Source organism: Lissotriton vulgaris, chromosome 10 (genome assembly GCF_964263255.1).
Source record: "Lissotriton vulgaris chromosome 10, aLisVul1.2, whole genome shotgun sequence".
Lineage (NCBI taxonomy): Eukaryota > Metazoa > Chordata > Amphibia > Caudata > Salamandridae > Lissotriton > Lissotriton vulgaris.
The window spans coordinates 840,822,861-840,843,505 of NC_141698.1; the positions used below are offsets into that span (position 1 = coordinate 840,822,861).

Genomic DNA, 20,645 nt, shown 5'->3' on the forward strand with positions numbered 1-20,645 from the left:
TGCTTATTTCACATTAAGAAAACAACACATGAGCTATTGTAATTGCTTCATACTACAGGGCATTTTTACAAACTCCTATTGCCACAGGAACGTCACTTTTAGTTACGTTCCTGTGGCGATATGTGCTTCACCTTATTTACAATGCATCGTACACTGCCTTGTAAATAGAGTGGCCAATGGGTGTTATGGAGGGTATCCACTTCAACACCCATTGATTTTGACTCTGCCCCCATGTTTAAAAGGGAAGTATAAATAGGGGGCAGCTCCAAAATTAAGACCTTGGAAAAACCTGGTCTTAAACCGTCGCAATGACGAGAAATGTTTAATTACTCCTCGTTTTTGCTGTTTCCATGTGTGCTGCATTGTGTAGCACACATAGAAACAGCAAAAGGCCTGTGATTGTTTATGTGCAGGAAAGTCTCCCTTTCTGCACATAATCAAAAACAATAATGACGTTTTGCAACTTCTGTGTGCTGCAGGAAGGTAGACCTTTGTGCACATAAACAATCTTCTCCTCAACACATACACCCTTGCAAGAGTGCCCCGTTAGTGCTAGGCTGCTAGCGTGGGGGAGATGCAGAGCTGCACTATATTGTTGTACATATCCTGCATTTCAGAAGTGGCGGAGTGTGGCGTTAAGCCAAGAAGGCAAACGCCACACTCCGCCACTTCTCTAGTAAATATGCCTCTACGTTTCTGGATTATGCCTCACTTTTATGACTAATTAACCAAGAACTTTGCAGAATACATTTTCCGCCTGGAAATGGAAAACCGAATAATCAGAGTATGTTCTTTTTATTTAGGAACTGAAATGAATCATTAAGTGGTAAGTACTTTACAGTTTTGAGTAAAATATGTACATTATACCACAGAAGTGTTTTCGTTTCTTTAGACATGATTTAAATTTGATAAGATTTCTCGAAGATACGTTCATAATCAATATACATTAATTAGAATTCATTATCTCATGAAATGTTCCATTGTATGATCAGAATCCAATATTCCAAAAAAATCTTCTACATTCCTGAACACTGGACAGATGTGAAAAGTGCAAAAGATGCACTCTTTGCTGTCAGAAAGATATGGAAACAATTGTGTAGCAAGTGCAATAAAAATTCATGGCATTGTAGAAAATAACAATGTGTTTTATTTATTATTTGCCCTCTTTTATATTAATATGCGTTTTTTTATTCTGTTAAGGCATAACATGTTTTTGACACAATGCGTAAGAAAATACATGTATAATTTTAACATGAAATGTTTATTAATTTTGCTAGAATACTAGACTGGAAGTCGTCTTCAATTTTGAGGTGAAAGTTAATAGTTATAAGGAAAAGGAAAACGTGTGGTTTAAAGCGAAAGCAACATAAACACCAATGTGCACAACTGTCTGTATGAAACAAAAAATCAATAACATATAATGGAATTTAGTTTATTACTCGATAAATATTCATTAGATTTTTTTTAGCAGCAAACATGTGTTTATTTGCCAATAGCTCATTTTATGAATCGTTCTTCAGGTGTTTTTTTATTTGGGGTTTAGCCCTATACCTCTGTTCCATATCATTTTTGCCTCCTTCCACTAGCCCTTGCGTTTCTTCTATCATTTTTGTAAAGCATCGTATTTGCACTGCCTAAATGCTTTTCATCTTCTGGTTCATGAATCTAGTGCAGATAGTTACCCTTCTGGTACTCTGCTAGGTCCCTAGTCCACTTTCTATACCACGGTCCTAGAACAGAAACAGGACTTGCAGTACACAAACTTGCACATAAATAGAGAATGCCTTCACTGGGCCAGGAACCAAATGCAGAGCTTGCTACCAAATTAAAGTGTTTCCAAGACAGTGGCAGAGGATGTCAAGTTAGGGCAGAGTGGGGAAATGATCCTGAGGAGGAGAAATAAGGAGGGGTTCAGTAGTTTCAAGTAGTAGGTTTAGCACATCATTTCTCAGTATTGTGCATTCAGGTGTAGAGATCCAACCACAGAACAAGGCACACCTTAGATCCACCAATATAGATAACCCTTCACCAAAGGGCTCAAACTAAGATGAGTCCCACAAACAACCAATGGCTGGAATCCAATGGTGAGTCATTCAACAACCTGTAACTTTTAATGGTAGAAACAGCCAACTGCTGTAGTTTTTGCACCTTCTGTCATTCACAATGTATTTCAGGAACAAAAGCTACTAAAACTCTCTTGGCACGATATGGTGGCTTGTGTGGTCTGTAAATAGCAACCAATTGAGAGGATATTTGTAACAGTGGAGGGCTTTGGAAGAACATAAAACACAACTATGGGATAGTAACATTTCATTAGAGTCTGCTACGGGTGAATGAAATGTTTTGGCTGCTTCAGCACTGGATAAACTTGGGAGACAGTCAAGAGGAATCAGGGATTGAAAACAAGAGCCTATCAGAGATGGGGACTATATCTAACGGTTGAATGTCCGGGTTTTAATGTCTGTGAGTCTTTTTCACACTTTTATGCCTTTTGAAGATGATGATGAATCAGGACTACAAAATGACCGAAGTGATGGATGGACTTTGCAAATGCTCAGCGGTGACAGTTCAATTGCCCAGGAAAAGTCATAGGACATACAATTATGCCACTAAAGCCAGAAGAGATAGGACAAAAGCAGGAGTCAGCTTGAGCTGAGTACATGATGATATGAGTAGATATAGCAATGGACAGAGGCACAACAATTCATGAATGTGGGAGTACATTGTGAACAATGAGTCCACAGCATATTGCGAAAATTAACCTTTCAATTTAATTCTGACTTTTTTATTATCCCTTTGTGATGCCCCACATCTTTATTGTGTCGTAATGTAAGCAGAAAATGTGCAAAATTGTAAACCTTTTTTTTCTAACTACAATCTAGCACAGGTGTCTCCAACCAGTCGGCCGGGATCTACTAGTAGCTCGTGGCCAGCTTCAGAGTAGCTTGCATCCTTGAGTTGATTTTTAAATGAGTACAGGATCACGTTATCCTTTTAATGAGTAGTGCTCAGTCAGATTTAGGAGCCAGACTATGGCACAGAAGTCTAGTACTGACCACTCATGTATTAACCACTTAAATAAAAGTCTTTGTCTACTCAATTTTGGAGTGTGAGGTCAAAATTATGTTTCTGAATGCTTTGAAAAAGAGAGAAATTTAAATGAAAAATTACCTTAATGATTAAGTTTAATGTTCAGTTAAATGTTCTCCCTTTACAAACTGTCACATTTACAAACAGCAAGTCTTTTGCTCCCAGTAGCCAGTAGACACTGTGCCATGTTGATAACTAACATATGAAGTCACTTTTTTAAATGGGAGAAATATAAACTGAAGAAAAATCTTTGTATGAAACATAAAGTACACATTTATTTTTTACACTTTCAATTAAGCCAATCATATCAATGTTTATTGAAGCATGGTTTTCATGTTAAATTCCTCCAATTTAAATACATGGCTGTATGTTTCTGATATACATATGGCACCATTTCTTCCGGCCACTGGGAGGATAATGCTTGCTGTTTGTAAATATGACACTTGGAAATAGGAGAAAATGTAAATGATGAGTTTTATGGAATCCATACAAACCTAAAGTACACAAAGCAGGCATATTTCTCACAGTGGCTGGTAGACACGGTGCCATATATATAACTGCACATTATTTTAAGTGGGAAGAATTTAAAGTGCAGAAAAATGTTCCATATTATGAACAGTTTAGCAAAACATTTTTCTGCACTTAAATTTCTCCCATTTAAAAAAAAATGTTGTATGTTTGTGTTATACATGTAACAGTGAAATATATGGCGAAAGGTTTGTCTTGTGCCATACGTACACATGATATAGGCTCTCACTCACCCAGATACATATTTCCTAATCATAGACACACACATGTCCATGCTCCCCAAAAAGCACACACTCATGGACACACATAGAAGCCCTGTCAGTGCCCCTATGCAAACTAGTTTATTCAAACCATACTATCTGGCTCTATATACATTTGGCTTAAAGTCAGAGAAGTTGGGTATGGGTTGCATGGTACCAATGCAGATGTTGCTTAGCCTCCAGTAGCTTATGATGATTTTCACTGATCAGAAGTAGGTTTCAGTAAAGAAAAGGTTGGAGACCATTTTCTAGCAAATGTACCAACAGACAACAGAAATGACAGGCACCTATAATATGCACTCATTTGGCAAGAACTGTCACTCTGAAATCTATCTTACATGCCAATGGCTTCTTCTGGGAGTGTCCTGTGTCAAGAAAGCCTGTAGGAAGGGTGCTAATATATGAAAATCACTAGCCATTAGTTACCATTGTTCTGTGCAGAAACAGCAACACAATGTTGGAACCATGAACAGGGATTGACATCCCTCCATTTCTTTGACTGATTGCAGAACTTGTTTTGATCTAGCAGCAGAAGAAAGAGCTTTGGCACAGGAAGTAAAATCTGGTGCTTTTATAAATTTCTCAAGAAGTATGACAAGAGAGCTTAGCCGCCCCATCGTTATCCATTGAGGTTTTGGGGAATGTGGAACTGGTAGGACAAAAATTTGTTAGCAATGACTTACGTTTTTTGTTGGGTCAGAAGGCAATCAGTATTGTAATTTTCTGGGTGTGAGAGATCCCTTTCATTAAGCTGAGCCTTATTTTTGGATGAGAAATCAACAAAACATGATGAAGATTTCTGTTTCATTTTACTTGACCTGGTGAATCCTTCGCCCAATTCAATGACAGTGTAAACAATATTAACCACTGCTGACACCGTATTCTTCTCAAAGGTTTTTGAATCCTACAAAATATCTTAACAAGGTGTTCCGACAAACCTAAACTGAGGCATTCTATCTCTGATTGGCATTACCTAAAAGATTTCAGCTTAGCCTTAGACTTAGCCTCATAACAGCCTTATGGTACCCAATGCTTGAACAAACTGAGTTACAAAATCCTGAAAGTAACTTTTTCTCTTCTCCCAAGTGCTTGAGGCTATCTCTGGCCCATCTTTTCACTCAGGTCTAGCTAAAAAGACCTATGCTGACACTAGGGATATTTATATAAGTTTTTAGTGTTTCTCAAATAATCCATAGAAGTGCTGAGATAAAGTTCTCAAACTAAGCAATGCTCCAACAGGTGCACCTTACTTAAAGGAAAAATAGCGAAGATGTGCACTTCTATTTTGTGACACGCCTTGGAATTTCCCGCTTTGTGGTGTGGCATCAGTCGTACTGCTTGCCTATTATCACTCTTGAATATACCTGGATTTAAAGCCACTTAGTTTTAGTGGGTTATTTTCATAAGTTGCATCCTTGCATGTAAAATAAAACTTCACTGGGTCAGCATCCATAGACCTTTCTGTGCAGAAATATCGCCTGTGCCTCAAGAAGTTCTTCTACGTTAGATGAAAACTTCACCCTGAACAGAACTCTCGCATAACGACCACCCAGACAACGACCCACCATTACCAACCTCCTCACTAACTTTGTCGCTTTGCTCACCATCAACTTGAGAGCCAACATTGTGCTTGGTGACCTAAACTTTCACATGGACGACTGAAACAACCCCAGCTCCACAGCACTCCTCGAAAGCTTGAGCAACATGGGACTCACCCAGCTTGTCCCTGAACCAAAAGACAACCCAGTACACACTCGACTACAACTTCACCACAAGCGGCAGCCTCAAATACATCGCCACCACACCTCTCACATGGACCAAACACTCTATCATCCACTTCCAAATCAACATACCTCAAGTCAACGCCCTTACCAGGTTCAGCATTCCAAGCTGTAGCTGGGGCAGAATCAGAGTGGCAACGCACCCTCAGCGCGGATCATCCTAGCCCCACAGGCAACCTTGACAAGGACATTAACAACTTCAACAACTGGATCAAGAACTCCCCCACACCCATCAAACCCAACAAGCACAGTAGTTCAAACAAGCATGCCTTCAGCACTGTCTCCCATAGCACTCTCATGAGAAGACTCCACAAGATTGGCATACAAGTATCCTCTCTCAAATGGATCTATTCCTTGTTCACTGGAAAAATCCAAATGGTCAGGCTGCTACCCTTCACATCAAAGGCCAAGAAATTGATATGCAAAGTCCCACAGGGACAGTCCCTCAGCCACATTATTTTCAACATATACATGAAACCGCTTGTCAACATCATCCGATCACAAGAAATCACTGTAAATTCCTATGCTGATGAGACCCAACTCATCCTCTCCCTGATGGACAAGACAAACACTAGCAGAACCAACTTCACCAACTGCATGACCATACAGACTGGATGCTAACCAACTGCCTGCAACTCAGATATGACAAGGCGAAGTACTGGCCTTTGACAACAAGACCTCCCCATAGGATTCCACCTAGTGGCCATCGGACCTAGGACCAACACCCACAGACCATGCAAGAAATCTAGGTTACATCCTAGACGACAAGCTCAACATGAAGGCTCAAGTCAACGCAGTATGCACCTCCTGCTTTCACATCCTACACATGCTATGAAAGATCTTCAAATGGTTGTCTCAGAACACCAGACGGACCATCAAACAAGCACTCATCACTAGCAGGCTGGATTATAGAAACACTCTCTATGCCGGAATCGCCACACAACTCCTACACAGACTCCAGACCATTCAGAACACCATTGCAACTCTCATACTCGACTTCCTACATTGCACACACACCACACCGCACCTCAAGAAGCTTCATGAGCTCGCCATTCACAAGAGCAGTCAATTCAAACTTTTCACACACACATACAAAGCCCTAAACAACACAGGAACAGAATACCTAAACAGCCGCTTACATTTTCACTAACCCACCAGACACCTACGTTCTGCCTCATTTTCGCGCACACATATTCCCCACATTCACAAAAGCAAAACACAAAATCGCTCATTCTCCTACATCACATCCAAGACATGGAATGACATCTCTCAACATATGAGAGCCTCCTCCTCACTTCTTAAGGTACCACAAGAAGCTGAAGTCCTGGCTCTTGCAGAAGCACCTTGGGGACCACACGCCTGCTCAAGTGTCTGGATACCCTCTCGGTGTGTAGTGCACTATACAAATCAACATAACATAACATAACATAAAATAAGGGATGAGGAAGTTTGTGCCTGCAGGGGAGTGGCCAAAGAAAATGGGGTGAACAGTCACAAATTCATAGCTTTGTGGGCATTCCACAAATATGCTTATTTTTTCTCACACTTAACTTCCCATTTCTGCAGAACTGTAATGGAAGGGAAGTCTTCACATGGAAAATTATTTAGCTGGTGGAGGGGTAAAAAAGAATCTTTGACATTTCACTGGAAACCCTCATCCTACATTTGCAGATTTCCTGCAGTTTGCATTAGTATGCACACGATGCGTTATGATCATCCAGCATATGTGAGAGACATTTGTAACATTATAGTTTACCCTGCCCCACATCTGGTGGATTTATGCATCAGATAAAAATCAGAAATCTCTGGTAGTTCTAGACACATGCTATGGCTGTGCAGTTGTCTGCCTTTTTATTAATAAGAAGACAATTGCTCATGCGTAGGTCACACTTAGAGAAGTAATTGGTACTTCTACTTTCCTTTTGTGAATTACATGCCTTTTTCTCATGGTTATAGTGAGTGTAAGTACTTTTGCACATATGTGTTTCTTCCACATTTACTTTGAAAGCTCTGCAAGCTTTTGGTTTCATTTCAATTTCACAGCTGTAGGTCCTCTCAGAACATAATTACATTGTAACGACTACACCGCTACAACATGTAGTTTCACTTTCTTTCCAATTTCAGTAGGGACTTTTATGCTATATTTTTGAAGCCATATACATTTTACTTTGCAGTCCAGATTACTCACAGCATTAAATTGGTAATCATGTCACATGCCATGCCTGACCTTCTACTGCCAGATGTGTATTTTGATCACAGTCAGCATTATCCTTTAGCATGTTCAAGACGATTCCACAATAGTGTCACACTATATGATAGCGTGCTCATTCTGTTCTATGTTGTTCACAAGGTCTTTTGTATCACTGGTGCTTGGACCAGCATCACCGTCAAAGTAGATTGAGTTGTCAAAATTATTGTCTGATATCAGATGTTTAGGTTTCCGTTTGTAGAAGAAATAAACTGCAAGGAAAGTTCCTGCCATTATAAGTAGTACCACAGCAACTACAATTCCGGCTGTGCCATGGGAAGGTAAAGGGGCTTCTTTAATTTTCTTTGCTGGAAAAAAAGATAACTTTCATTGACTTAGAGAAACAACATTAGATATACATATGACACAATAAGGAGCATGAGACAGAAGACAGACGATTGAGGTTCTTAATGTGATGCTCTAACTGCAATGGGTATGTTTATACATGGGTCTCATTCTTACTGTGCCACCTGACTGCGGCAACTCCTCACTGAAGAGGGCCTAAGTAGGCTGAAACAGGCCTAAGCTTGCTTATGTTCCAATTCAGAGTGGGACTGGCTTGATAGTTCAGGTAGGCCTTTCCCTGCTGGACTGATTGAGAGTGGCTAAAACCTTCTGAAAGTATTCTACACATCACCTTTGTTAGTTTCTGAGGTATCTATAGAAAAGTTTAAAAGGAAGGATCTGTGTAGAGTGATGATACTCAAGTTCCACAATTTACAAGGGACCATTGTGACACATGATTTACCACCACTAAGGTAGACTCAGCACTTTCATTTCACTCTCCATGATGACTGAGACATCATTCATGGCCTCCTGCCTGTCCAGCTCACTGCAAACTGGATACTCAGCCCTGACAGCTCCTACAATGAAAATGTAGGTGCCTGTTATGCCAATTATTTTGGGGCCTAGCCACAAAATGTAATCTGTAGTATGTTTAGAGGGTACCACAATAGTACTATCAATGTACTACTAACCTATATGGAGAGGTATTCCCCTCTATACATTTTTATATGCTGAGATCACTTTTCTGACTGCAGAGATCTCTGCACATGTTCACCTACATTTTAGAAGTAAATGTAGGAGTGACGGGGGAGTGGATTAACAATTGGAAAAACTTACTAAAAAATGGGAAGGGTTTAGGATGGAGTAAGGAGGGGTTTAGAATGGCTTATGAGAGCTTTGGGGAGTGGCATGTACCTACCCTCAAAGGTGTAATCCCATTCCTATACACAAACTACAAAATAATTGTAATGTATTTAATATATTTAAATTAATTAAATATTTCATTCAAAACAAGTTAATAGTGCTGTAGCTTTTTTAGGTCGTGCCTGGGCCGAGGATTCACTGCTCTGTGAGGCATGCTGTATTGAGGTGGGGACTTGAAGCTCCGCCCATTCTCCGCCCTCATTTTCCATTGACTTGTGTCATTGTCCACTGTAAACTGTGGCTGTTCATTGGTCAAAATGCTTAGTAGTCCCTCCTTAGTACCGCCTTGTCTCATTTAGTAACCCCCCATGGCGACACCCCCTGTTGCATGTTTTGTTGCTCTGTAGGCTTTAATTACAGCCTCTGAGCCCTATTTTCTCAAATAGCGTTGTCCTACTTGCTGGTGCAGGCAGGACACGCTCTCTCCTAACACTATCAGGAGTTCGCTTCCTAATAGCGAGAGCGACCCTATGTAAGAATGTTTTGTGTCCACAATTGCGGGTGCAAAACACCCGCAAATTACCACTGTCTTCAAGAGGGTGTGTAATGGTTTCGCAAAAGGGAAGGGGTCCCCTGGGGACCCCTTCCCTTTTGCAAACACAGGGGAAATATTTTTTAAGGGCAGGCAGAGGTCTCAGGGACCACTGCCTGCCCTTAAACGAAAACGTTTAATTATATATTTTTTTAATGCACCCCGTTTTCCTTTAAGGAAAATGTGCTACATTTAAAAAACAACTGCTTTATTTAAAAATAGTCCCAGACATGGTGGTCTGCTGAGTCCAGCAGGCCACCACACCTGAGAGTGCCTGCCATTCCCAATGGGGTCGCAAATTGAGAGAGACTCACTAATATTCATGAGCCTCTCTATTTGCGACCCCATTGGGAATCACTAATAGTGTGTTACACACTATTGCACATCCTAAATAACGCCTCACAAATTGCGAGTCTCAAATGACTCGCCATTTGTGAGGAGCTATTTGAGCAGTCATACATCTGGCCCTGTGTCATTTACAATGCCAATTGCGTTGCAAATGCTTGTTTTAATCTCTTCTACATTCAAAATAAAAATATAACATTAACTTAACATAATATTTAACAAAAAAACTTTAGTTTTTTAATTTAAAGTTTAATAAACATTTCAAACTTTCCACATACTTTACCATAGGGCGATCTCTGTCCTGCTTGTGAAGATGTCTGTTTACGTGTGAAAACGTACTAAAAGTAACTTTAGACTCAAATACTGATAAAACAGGCTGGTTAAGTTAAGACAATTGAAAACAAGCATTTGCAATGCAATAGGTCTTACATTTGCGAGAGTTTGAGCTATTGACATTGTAAATGATGATGTCTTTTATTTATGTGTTGATTTTCAAAACTGATAAACAAAAGGCATTGTCATTTACAATGCCAATAGCTTAATCTCTCACAAATGCAAGACCTATGGCATTGCAAATGTTTGTAAAAGCATCCCATGTCGTGCTTTCACTTTAATGACGACTGCACCCCTTTCTTTAGACGAGCCGAGTATGGGGCACTCTTATGAAAAAAAAGCATTTGTTTGTCAACATGACAAACAAATGTATTTTTGTTTTGTATAAGCGCCCCATGCCGCGCTTTCACTTTAATGTGGCCAAGCCCCTTTCTTTAGACCCAGCTTGTCTAAATAAAGGTGCACAGCTGCCATTAAAGTGAAAGTGCGGTATGGGGAACTTTTACCAAAAAAAAACATTTGTTAAGTTGGCCCTATTGTTAATGAAAATGTAAAAGTGGCCACTGTACTGAAACCGTAGCACTGCACCTGGAGGCACAGTGGACACAATTGCAGGAAAGCACTTTGTGCCTGCAATAGGGGGAAATCATTAAAGAAAATAGTGCTCACAGACTGTAGATAAAACAGACCGTGTAACAACACAAGCAAAAAGTCAAGTCCTCATGGGAGGTTACAAATGCAGGCATGGTGAAACTAGGAGGGACTACTAAGCCTATTAATGAATCAAAAGCAACCATTTAGAAACAGCAGTAACAGAAGCCAATTGAAAAGAGGTGCAGAAAATGGGCAGAGTTTCAAGTCCACACCTGAATACAGCATGCCTCACAGAGAAGCGCATGGGCTGCCCAGGCTCAACCTAAAAATGGCCATAAAATTCTGCACTAAAATAATTGAATTATAATATGAACCATACCTTCGGGAGCGGAAGGCTTCGTAGTTGGATCAAGAACTATGAAGGAACAAAAATAAAAAGGTTAATCCGAACAGCAGTATACTACTCTTCAATCGCAATTATGCTACTTTGATTTGAAATATAAATGCTAAACATGCAATGCTAATGATTTATGTTTTTCATCAGGACATGTCCCTCATTACAGTCATAATCTAGTCCGTTCTGTATTCCCTTCAACCACCCCTTACCGCATGCTTTACTTACACTTTTGGTAATGTTTGAAGATCAGCAAAGCATGCAGGTTTTATTCTTGGTAAGATCCGATCAAGGCGAAAAGGTGAAAATGGACCTTACTGCTCTCTTCAGCTCAAAGGCTGAATGAGTACGCACTTCATAGACTCTTGTACCACCACAATGAGCCGGGTTAGAAGTTCAGAAGGCTGCTCACAGTGCAACTCAAATAGCGGGAAGCAGTGACAGCATTGATCAGGAATCTAGCTGTACTTCTACACCACTGGATATATGAACATAGACATCATTGTATTTCTGTATTAATTACAGTTATAATTCCATGTTGTGAGTGACCTCTGTTCCTTTATAAATACTCACACCCAAGGTCCCCTCCAGATTGCTTGGGTTACCTTGTTTTTGTAAAATATATTCATGTAACTAAAGGCAGCAGCACAAAACGTGGGACATAGTTCTGAATTTTGAAAACAACTTTCAATTTCAGCTGTAACGTTTTAAAATAGGACTGCAACACAAAGTTATGATTGTTAAATACCTACATTTGAGAATAGGGTTGCATAATTGGAATTCTTTGCAATGGAGGCCTGGCTCAAATCTTGTAACCAGGCAGAGTTAGATAACCTCAATCCTAGGGCAGCTTGGCACAGAGCAGTCAGACTTATCTCAGGGGCCATGTGTAAAGTATTTGTGCAACACTTCAAACAGTAACACAGTGAAAACACACCACAAATGATCCCACAATAAACTTAGCAAATAAAGTAATTTTATTATATAGAAGCAAATTGACAAAAATTCGACTGGTAGGACCGGAGATATGCAGGTTCAAAGATTTCAGTGAAAAAAATGCTAGACAGCACAAAGAGTCAACTGTGGATATCTGGTTGCGCTGGACCATGACAAAGTCATAAGTTCAGGCTTACCAAAATGGTGCAGGCTAAATGGACTGAGTTAAGTCCACTGAACAAGATACCCTAAATCCTTGTTTGCAGAGCATTACATGGATCCACATCAAAGATGCGTTGGTTCTGAGATGTGGCAAGTCTGCAGTGCGAAGGTCCTGATCATCGGCAAGCACTTGAGATGACAAGTTCGGCATTGAGGATATACTGTGCAGTCAAGGCAATGTGTTGGTTCCAAGGAGCTGTGAAACTGCATTCTGGAATTTAGTGTTGTCGTTGAGGCTGCCGTCGATGAGGGATGTGAGTGTATGCACTGAGTATGCATTGCTTGGAGGTGGTTCAGAAGAAGTCACAGGCTGTGAAGGTAACACTAGTCTTTGTGACGAGTCAGATCCATGCAGCAGCAGTGATGCTTCGATTCTGCTTGGAGTTGCACAGCAGATGAGATGTGTCAGTTCTGCTGGATCCACAGAGTCTGCAGAGCACCTTAGGCCCACATCCAAGAGTGGGGTGGCATCACTTGGCCGGGTAGACTCACAGATGCCAGAGTCAAGGTGATGGGTTAATTGCTGTTGGATACTTATGTCCCTGAGGCTCAAGTCAGAAGGCCAGCCAGCTAGCCCTTAGAGTGACTTTGGGGTCCTGGGTTTTACAGATGCAGGTCGAGCCCTTCCCCCCAAAGCAATAGGGCAACAAGCAGCAGTTCAGCATGGAAGGGCAGCAGTCTAGCAGAGTGGCAGTCATTTCAGGAGTAGAGCATTCCTCCTACCTGACAGAGTACCCACAGGTCCATGAGCGTACTGAAGAGTTGTGTCTGAGGTCTAATATTTATACCTGGTACCCTTTCTCTAGAAGGTGGGAGAAGATTCTAGAGGTTTCCATTTGAAGTCCTCAAACATCCTGCCTTCCCTGTCCTAGCTCCAGACTAGCTACACGGGTATGAAGTCCTTTGTGGGGAAGGCAGGATACAACATATTCATGTGTAGGTAGGGTTGTGCCCAACTCAAGTCAAGTCAAGTTTAAATTTGTATAGCGCACTACTCACCCAGAGGGTCTCAAGGCGCTTGAGGGAGGGGGGGAGCTTTACTTATCAAATATCCAAGTTTTTAGTTATTTTCTGAAGGAGAGGTGGTTCTGTGTAAGGCGGAGGTGGGTGGGGAGAGAATTCAAGGTCTTGGCCGCTAAGTAGGAGAAGGATTTTCCCCCCATGGTGGATCTTTGGATGCGTGGGATTGCGGCGAGGGCTTGATTGGACGATCGAAGTTGGCGGGTGGGGGTGTAAAAGGACAGGCACGTGTTTAGGTATTCGGGTCCTAGGTCGTAGAGGGCTTTGTGTGCATGGGTGAGAAGGCGGAATGTTATTCTCTTGTTAACGGGGAGCCAGTGGAGGTCTTTCAGGTAACCTGAAATGTGAGCTTGGCGGGGAATGTCAAGGATGAGTCTGGCTGAGGCGTTTTGGATGCGTTGGAGTTTTTTCTGTAGTTTGGCTGTGGTTCTGGCGTAAAGGGTGTTTCCGTAGTCCAGTTGACTTGAGACCAGTGCATGGGTGACTGTCTTTCTTGTTTCAGTGGGGATCCAACGGAAGATTTTTTTGAGGATGCGTAGGATGTTGAAGCATGATGATGAGACGGCGTTGACTTGTCTGGTCATTGTGAGGGAGGAGTCCAGAATGAAGCCCAGGTTATGTGTGTGGTCCGTTGGTATGGGTGCGGTTCCCAGGGCCGGTGGCCACCATGAGTCGTCCCAGGCGGAGGGGGATGATCCTAAGATGAGGACTTCCGTTTTGTCCGAGTTCAGTTTTAGACAGCTGTTCTTCATCCTCTCGGCTACTTCTTTCATCCCTTCGTGTAGGTTGGTTTTGGCGGGGTTTGGGTCTTTGGTGAGGGAGAGGATCAGCTGGGTGTCGTCTGTGTAGGAGATAATGTTGAGGTTGTGTTGGCGCGCAATTGATGCGAGGGGACTCATGTATACGTTGAAGAGGGTGGGACTGAGTGAAGATCCTTGGGGTACGCCGCAGATGACTTCGGTGGCCTCTGATCTGAAAGGGGGGAGGCGGACTCTCTGGGTTCTTCCGGCGAGGAACGAGATTATCTAGTCCAATGCTTTTCCTTATATTCCGGCGTTGCTGAGGCATTGTAAAAGGGTGCTATGACAGACTGTGTCGAAGGCTGCAGAGAGGTCAAGTTGGATGAGGGCAGCTGTTTCTCCGTTGTCCAGTAGGGTTCGAATGTCATCTGTTGCTGCAATGAGGGCCGTCTCGGTGCTGCGTTTGGCTCGGAAGCCGGACTGTGAAGGGTCGAGGGATTTGTTGGATTCGAGGAAGGTGGCAAGTTGACTGTTGACGGCTTTCTCAATGACTTTGGCAGGGAATGGGAGGAGCGAAATGGGGCGGTAGTTTTTAAGTTCAGTGGGGTCTGCTGTAGGTTTCTTCAAGAGGGCGCTGAGTTCGGCATGTTTCCAGCTTTCCAGGAAGGTAGCGGAGTTGAGGGAGCAGTTGATGACGTCTCAGAGATGGGGTGCGATAATGGAGTCTGCTTTGTTGAAAATGTGGTGGGGACATGGGTCGGTTGGTGATCCTGAGTGAATGGTGTTCATCAGGCGGATGGTGTCTTCAGTGGTGATTGGGTTCCAGGCGCAAAGGTTGTTGGAGGGGGGTTCAAGTTCGGAGGTGGGTGGGGTGGACTGGTCTCCAAAGCTGTTATGTATGCCAGCGATTTTGTTGTGGAAAAACAAGGCTAGAGAGTCGCAGAGGTCTTGGGAGGGAGTGATGTCGTTGGTGCCGGCGGTAGGGTTGGTAAACTCTTTGACGATGTTGAATAGTTCTTTGCTGTTGTGGGCGTTGTTGTCGAGTCGATACTTGAATGAAGATTTCTTGGTGGATCGGATCAGTTGGTGGTGTTTGCGGGTGGCGTTCTTGAAGGTGGCCAGGTTGTCAGTGGTTGCGTTTTTTCTCCAGGCTTTCTCGAGGGTGCAGCAGATGGTCCATCCAGGGACACCTAAGCTCTCTATTGTGTGTGGCTGTTACAGAAAAATACAAACCTAACTGTCAACTACACCTTGTTTTGTCACCCAGGGTCAGACTAAATGCACTAAATGGATAAGGAAGGACAATTTCAAATTTCTAGAAGTGGCATTTTCAAAATTGTAACCTAAAATCTGCCTTTACCATGAAGGGGAATTTTTCATCACAATTTAAAAGACACCAAACATGAAGTGTGTACCTGTTTCCATTTGGAAATTATCCTTATTAAATATTATAAGGTAACCCCAATGTTACCCTATAGAACAAGTAAGCCTTGCAATAGTAATAAATGAATTTAAGAGTTCTTCACTATCAAGACACACACAAATTAAAATTACATGTCCTACTTTATAAATACCTTGCACCCTGTCCTGTACGCTGGTTCAGACCTACCTTAGGGGTGACATATGTTTTAAAAAGGAAGGTTTGGGCCTAGCAAAAGGTTTATTTTGATAGCTGAAATGGCATTTGAAACTGCACACAGGCTGGAAGGACTGAGGCGTTTACAAGGCTACTCAAGTGGGTGACACAATAAGGGGATGCAGGCCCATTTGTACCATTTAATTTGAAGGCCTTGGACGCATCTAGCACCACCTTACTAGAGATTACAAGTACATTAAATATGCTAATTTGAAATAAGCCAATTTGACCATGTTTTTAAAAGTGAGCACATGCTTTTTAGCAATGGTTAGCAGCGGTAAAGTGCATAAAAAGCGAGATCAGAGAAAATGGAGGAGGAAGGCAAAAAGTTTGGGGAAGACCAACCTAAGGATGACGGGTCTAACACTAACCAATACCATTCTATATTCGGCAGCGTTAATCCTCCTGAGTTTGTAGAGGCGTATGATTTTGGCATTTTAAGCCTAAACTTAGAAGGGCCTACGTGCATTATTTTATTCAAGTTGCCATAGTTTTCAGTAACTTTGTAGGTATCTTGAGTGGACCCATTGCTAAAATATTTAGTCTATGTTCAATGTTCATTTTATTTATTTGGATCCTTCTACACAATGAAAATATCAGTTCAGACTATCTGTCCAAATCTCTTGTGATGATATCTAGTAGTGGGCATAGATTATCTGCCTTAATATTTCCAACCGTTCATTAGGCCATATTGAAAATATTTCAATGTATCTATTTTTAATTGGAGCAGTGCAGTACCTAATGAGTTCCTGGTTATGCCTGCTGTGAATGGCAACACTTCGCATGTGTTCTTGTAAACATTATTGCCTGAAAATTCCTAAAATGTAGAAGGTCAAGCTATGGAGTCAATGTTGCTGGGTTTTCATTGTCACTATTACATCACTGCATTTAGCAGTGCATTTTCTTCCCCTACAGTTTTCTGTATCTTTTTTATCAAGGGGGATTGTCTAGTCACCACTGTTCCAGGGCTAGTAAAAACAGAAGTGGGAGAGCAGGAATCCTAATCTAGATCCCCTTTAAACTTTAAAGGGTGATGAAATAAAACCTCTGCTGCTGAAATTCACCACTTAGGGGCCGATTCTGATGTTGGAAGGGCCAGAGTCCGTCCGACATCGGGCAAGAACTTGAACCAAACTTGTTTTCCAGACCTCCAAGTAGGATGCGACTGAACCCTGTTCGGTCGCGATCTTATACTTAAGAATGGGAGCATGCATTCCGAACGCAATGCATGCCTACATCATTAAGTACAGAGGTGCGGTTCATCCCTGCACCCCGTGGGAGGCACCCCAAGGTGCCTGCTACTGGGTGCAAGGACCAACAGGGGGGCAACATAGGTGCCCCCTAGGCTGCCATTCGATGGCCTCGCACCCATGGTGGCCCTGCTGGGGTCCCCCAAAGACAGTTTCCCACTGCCTTTCTGTGTCGGAAAGGCCGGCACAAAAAGGCAGTGGGAAACTGCCATCGTACTCCCTCGGCCAGAAAGAGCCAGCCTGGGGAGTATTGAAGGGTTTCTTGATAGCTGACGGGCGTCGGAAGCCATCCGGAAAACAGAGTCAGATTCCTTTCCGAACAAGCATGTCAGAATGGCTCGGTCAGAAAGGAATCCGAACAGCAGATTCCGAAGAGGGCATGAGGGCTCCCACCAACGGTCATAGCCATTCCTGTCTGCACCGGAATCACCCCCTAAATGTCTATACAGCCCTTTTACTTCCCTTAAAAGTTTGCTTCTCTGTCCATTTTTGTCTCAATTGCCTGAAAATTCCTAAAATGTAGAAGGTCAAGCTATGGAGTCAATGTTGCTGGGTTTTCATTGTCACCATTACATCACTGCATTTAGCAGTGCATTTTGTTCCCCTACAGTTTTCTGTATCTTTTTTATCAAGGGGGATTGTCTAGTCACCACTGTTCCAGGGCTAGTAAAAACAGAAGTGGGAGAGCAGGAATCCTAATCTAGATCCCCTTTATACTTTAAAGGGTGATGAAATAAAACCTCTGCTGCTGAAATTCACCACTTAGGGGCCGATTCTGATGTTGGAAGGGGCAGAGTCTGTCCGACATCGGGCAAGAACTTGAACCAAACTTGTTGTCCAGACCTCCAAGTAGGATGCGACTGAACCCTGTTCGGTCGCGTTCTTATACTTAAGAATGGGAGCATGCATTCCGAACGCAATGCATGCCTACATCATTAGGTACAGAGGTGCGGTTCATCCCTGCACCCCGTGGGAGGCACCCCAAGGTGCCTGCTACTGGGTGCAAGGACCAACAGGGGGCACCATAGGTGCCCCCTAGGAGGCCATTCGATGACCTCTCACCCATGGTGGCCCTGCTGGGGTCCCCCAAAGACAGTTTCCCACTGCCTTTCTGTGTCGGAAAGGCCGGCACAAAAAGGCAGTGGGAAACTGCCATCGTACTCCCTCGGCCAGAAAGAGCCGGCCTGGGGAGTACTGAAGGGTTTCTCGATAGCTGACGGGCGTCGGAAGCCATCCGTAAAACAGAGTCAGATTCCTTTCCGACCAAGCATGTCAGAATGGCTCGGTCAGAAAGGAATCCGAACAGCAGATTCCGAAGAGGGCATGAGGGCTCCAACTGACGGTCATAGCCATTCCTGTCTGCATCGGAATCACCCCCTAAATGTCTATACAGCCCTTTTACTTCCCTTAAAAGTTTGCTTCTCTGTCCATTTTTGTCTCAATATTAAACTACGTCGATTCACTATGCTCAAAAACTTTTTTCACTTCTAATGACATGGCTTTGGTGTCATTTGTCTCCTTTCATACTTGCCATATTATAGGCTATAAAGTCTGTACATGGACAGTAGAGAGTCAATTAGTGAAAAACCCAATTTGGGAAGACTGAATTATATACCTCTTAAATCTTTTCACTAAAACTTTAGCTAAGTTGTTCATCTCTGCATTAATAAGCACTATTGGTCTATAGCTGCTACATAACAATGTTTCCTTATTGTTCAAGATCACATAAATTCCATATTTATTGAATTCAGAAGCTATTGTCTCTTTTACTGAGCCTCTTTATATAACTCATGCAGTAAGGAAATTATCTTTTGTTTTTTAATCGAATAGAACTCAAGAAGGCAATCTATTCTCCCATTGGCAACTTCCTAATGCCATCTCAACTATTAATTTTGTGTTTCTTTCTCATATATTTCTCCCACTGAAGGGAGCCTTTTATCTTCTCTGAGTTATCTTCATTTCAGTGGTGTCATGTTCAGAGGGACAGAGATCACTAGAGAGTTTATTAAAGGTGTTCATGATTTCTATTTGGTTGGTGATCAGTTGTCCATTACCTTCTTTTACAGCTGGACTCATGTTCTGGCTGTTCATACTGTATTTGCTGTAGGTGAGCATCTGTGTATTCAGCATTAGATGTTTAAAACATTTTAAATTACTATTTTTTCATAACGAGCTGCCTATTAATGCATCCCGTAGTGAGTTGCTATAGTCATGGGTAAGATCACCCATCTCTGTTTCTACTTGTATTTGTTTTTCCTTAGCTTTGCATTTAATTAAAGCTGAGTATCTCATTACTAGTCCACCTCTCACATATGCTTTCTGGCCACCCTCAATGTTCGCACTGAGGACACCAATCCTTCATTTTTGTTTGCATTTCATAAGGGAAATATTCAGTGTTACATCCTTGCACATTTAACCTCCATGGGCATACTGGTGGTCTTAGCATGTCTACATAAAATTGTAATCAAATTAGGTAATGATTGGACATGCTGTTCGGAATAATAGCAGTATCCCTCACCTTATTCAATATCTTCGAAGTTATCAAAAAATGTGTTATCCCTATTAGTTGAGCATGGCACTCACCATGGTTCTACTATTGTGTGATCAGTAAAGAGGTCTTGGGCATCTGTATTTGTGTCTCCTTAAATCAGGCTGCCCTGATCTATCCAGTAATGGGTCCAGAACTATGCCTCAGTCCCCTCTCATTATTACAGTGGATTTCTCTGGGACACCTAAAAGATATAGATTATCCTCATGGCTTCTACCTTCATGCGCTATCGGAGGTACAAATGAGCTTGTCTCCAGTCATGCTATTCCTCTAGCTTCTGTTCGACAGTGAACAGTCCCACTTCAGTTATGTCATGCTTTAAAAGATGTGACTTCTTATCAACTGTACTTCTGTGGCCATCCTTGATGTTACTTTTCTGCTAATGAGACCTATCCCTTTGTTGCTCGGAAATGAATTTACCATGAGGCGTTTGGAAAAATAGATACAAGTTGGTTTAATTAAATGCAGCGGCCAAGAGAGGAGCAACAGAGTCATGTCTGAAGTCTGTCTCGATGTACAGAGGTTTTGGCCGGCACTTTATACAGGTCTTGAAGTACAATAAACTGATTACTCATTCTTGCACAGCATGTAAGTCCATGCCTAGTCATAAGCCATAAACTAAGCCATCTGTTAAAGGGCACAGGTGGCTCTCGACTTTGTCAAGACTCAATGTGAGCTAGTTTGTATGTGTCCGGACATCCAGCATGAGGAGCATGTGATCACTGCATGTACTGTGCGTGCTGTATTTTGGTTGGCTGAGTGTTTCTAACTACATGTGGCATCTGACTTTGTGGTATTTTAGGAATGTGCGCTTTTGGCCAAACGTGTTTTATTGGGGCCAATCTCCTCGGACCTTTTGTGGTGTAGCTGCGTATCCGTGGAATCGATCTTGGTTTTCTCTGTTTTCAGGTTTGTCTTCAGGCTAGGTGTAACCCCATCTGTGGCTATCAATTGGTAGGCTTGGGAATGGGTCACAGCG

At 42.2% G+C, this 20,645-nt stretch overlaps 1 protein-coding gene across 1 annotated transcript in view; it reads right to left on the bottom strand.

Annotated features, from left to right (window-relative positions):
- Window positions 1-7,466: 7,466 nt before the first annotated feature.
- LOC147688870 (macrophage mannose receptor 1-like) overlaps window positions 7,467-20,645 on the bottom strand; it is a 758,166-nt gene continuing 744,987 nt past the window's right edge. Inside the window, exons 29-30 of the mRNA XM_086941771.1 lie at window positions 11,300-11,335; window positions 7,467-8,215 (exon numbers count right to left, since the gene is read on the bottom strand). Of these exons, the coding sequence (XP_086797897.1) occupies window positions 7,968-8,215; window positions 11,300-11,335 (284 nt within the window). The 3' untranslated portion in view covers window positions 7,467-7,967. The remainder of the gene's footprint in view (window positions 8,216-11,299; window positions 11,336-20,645) is intronic.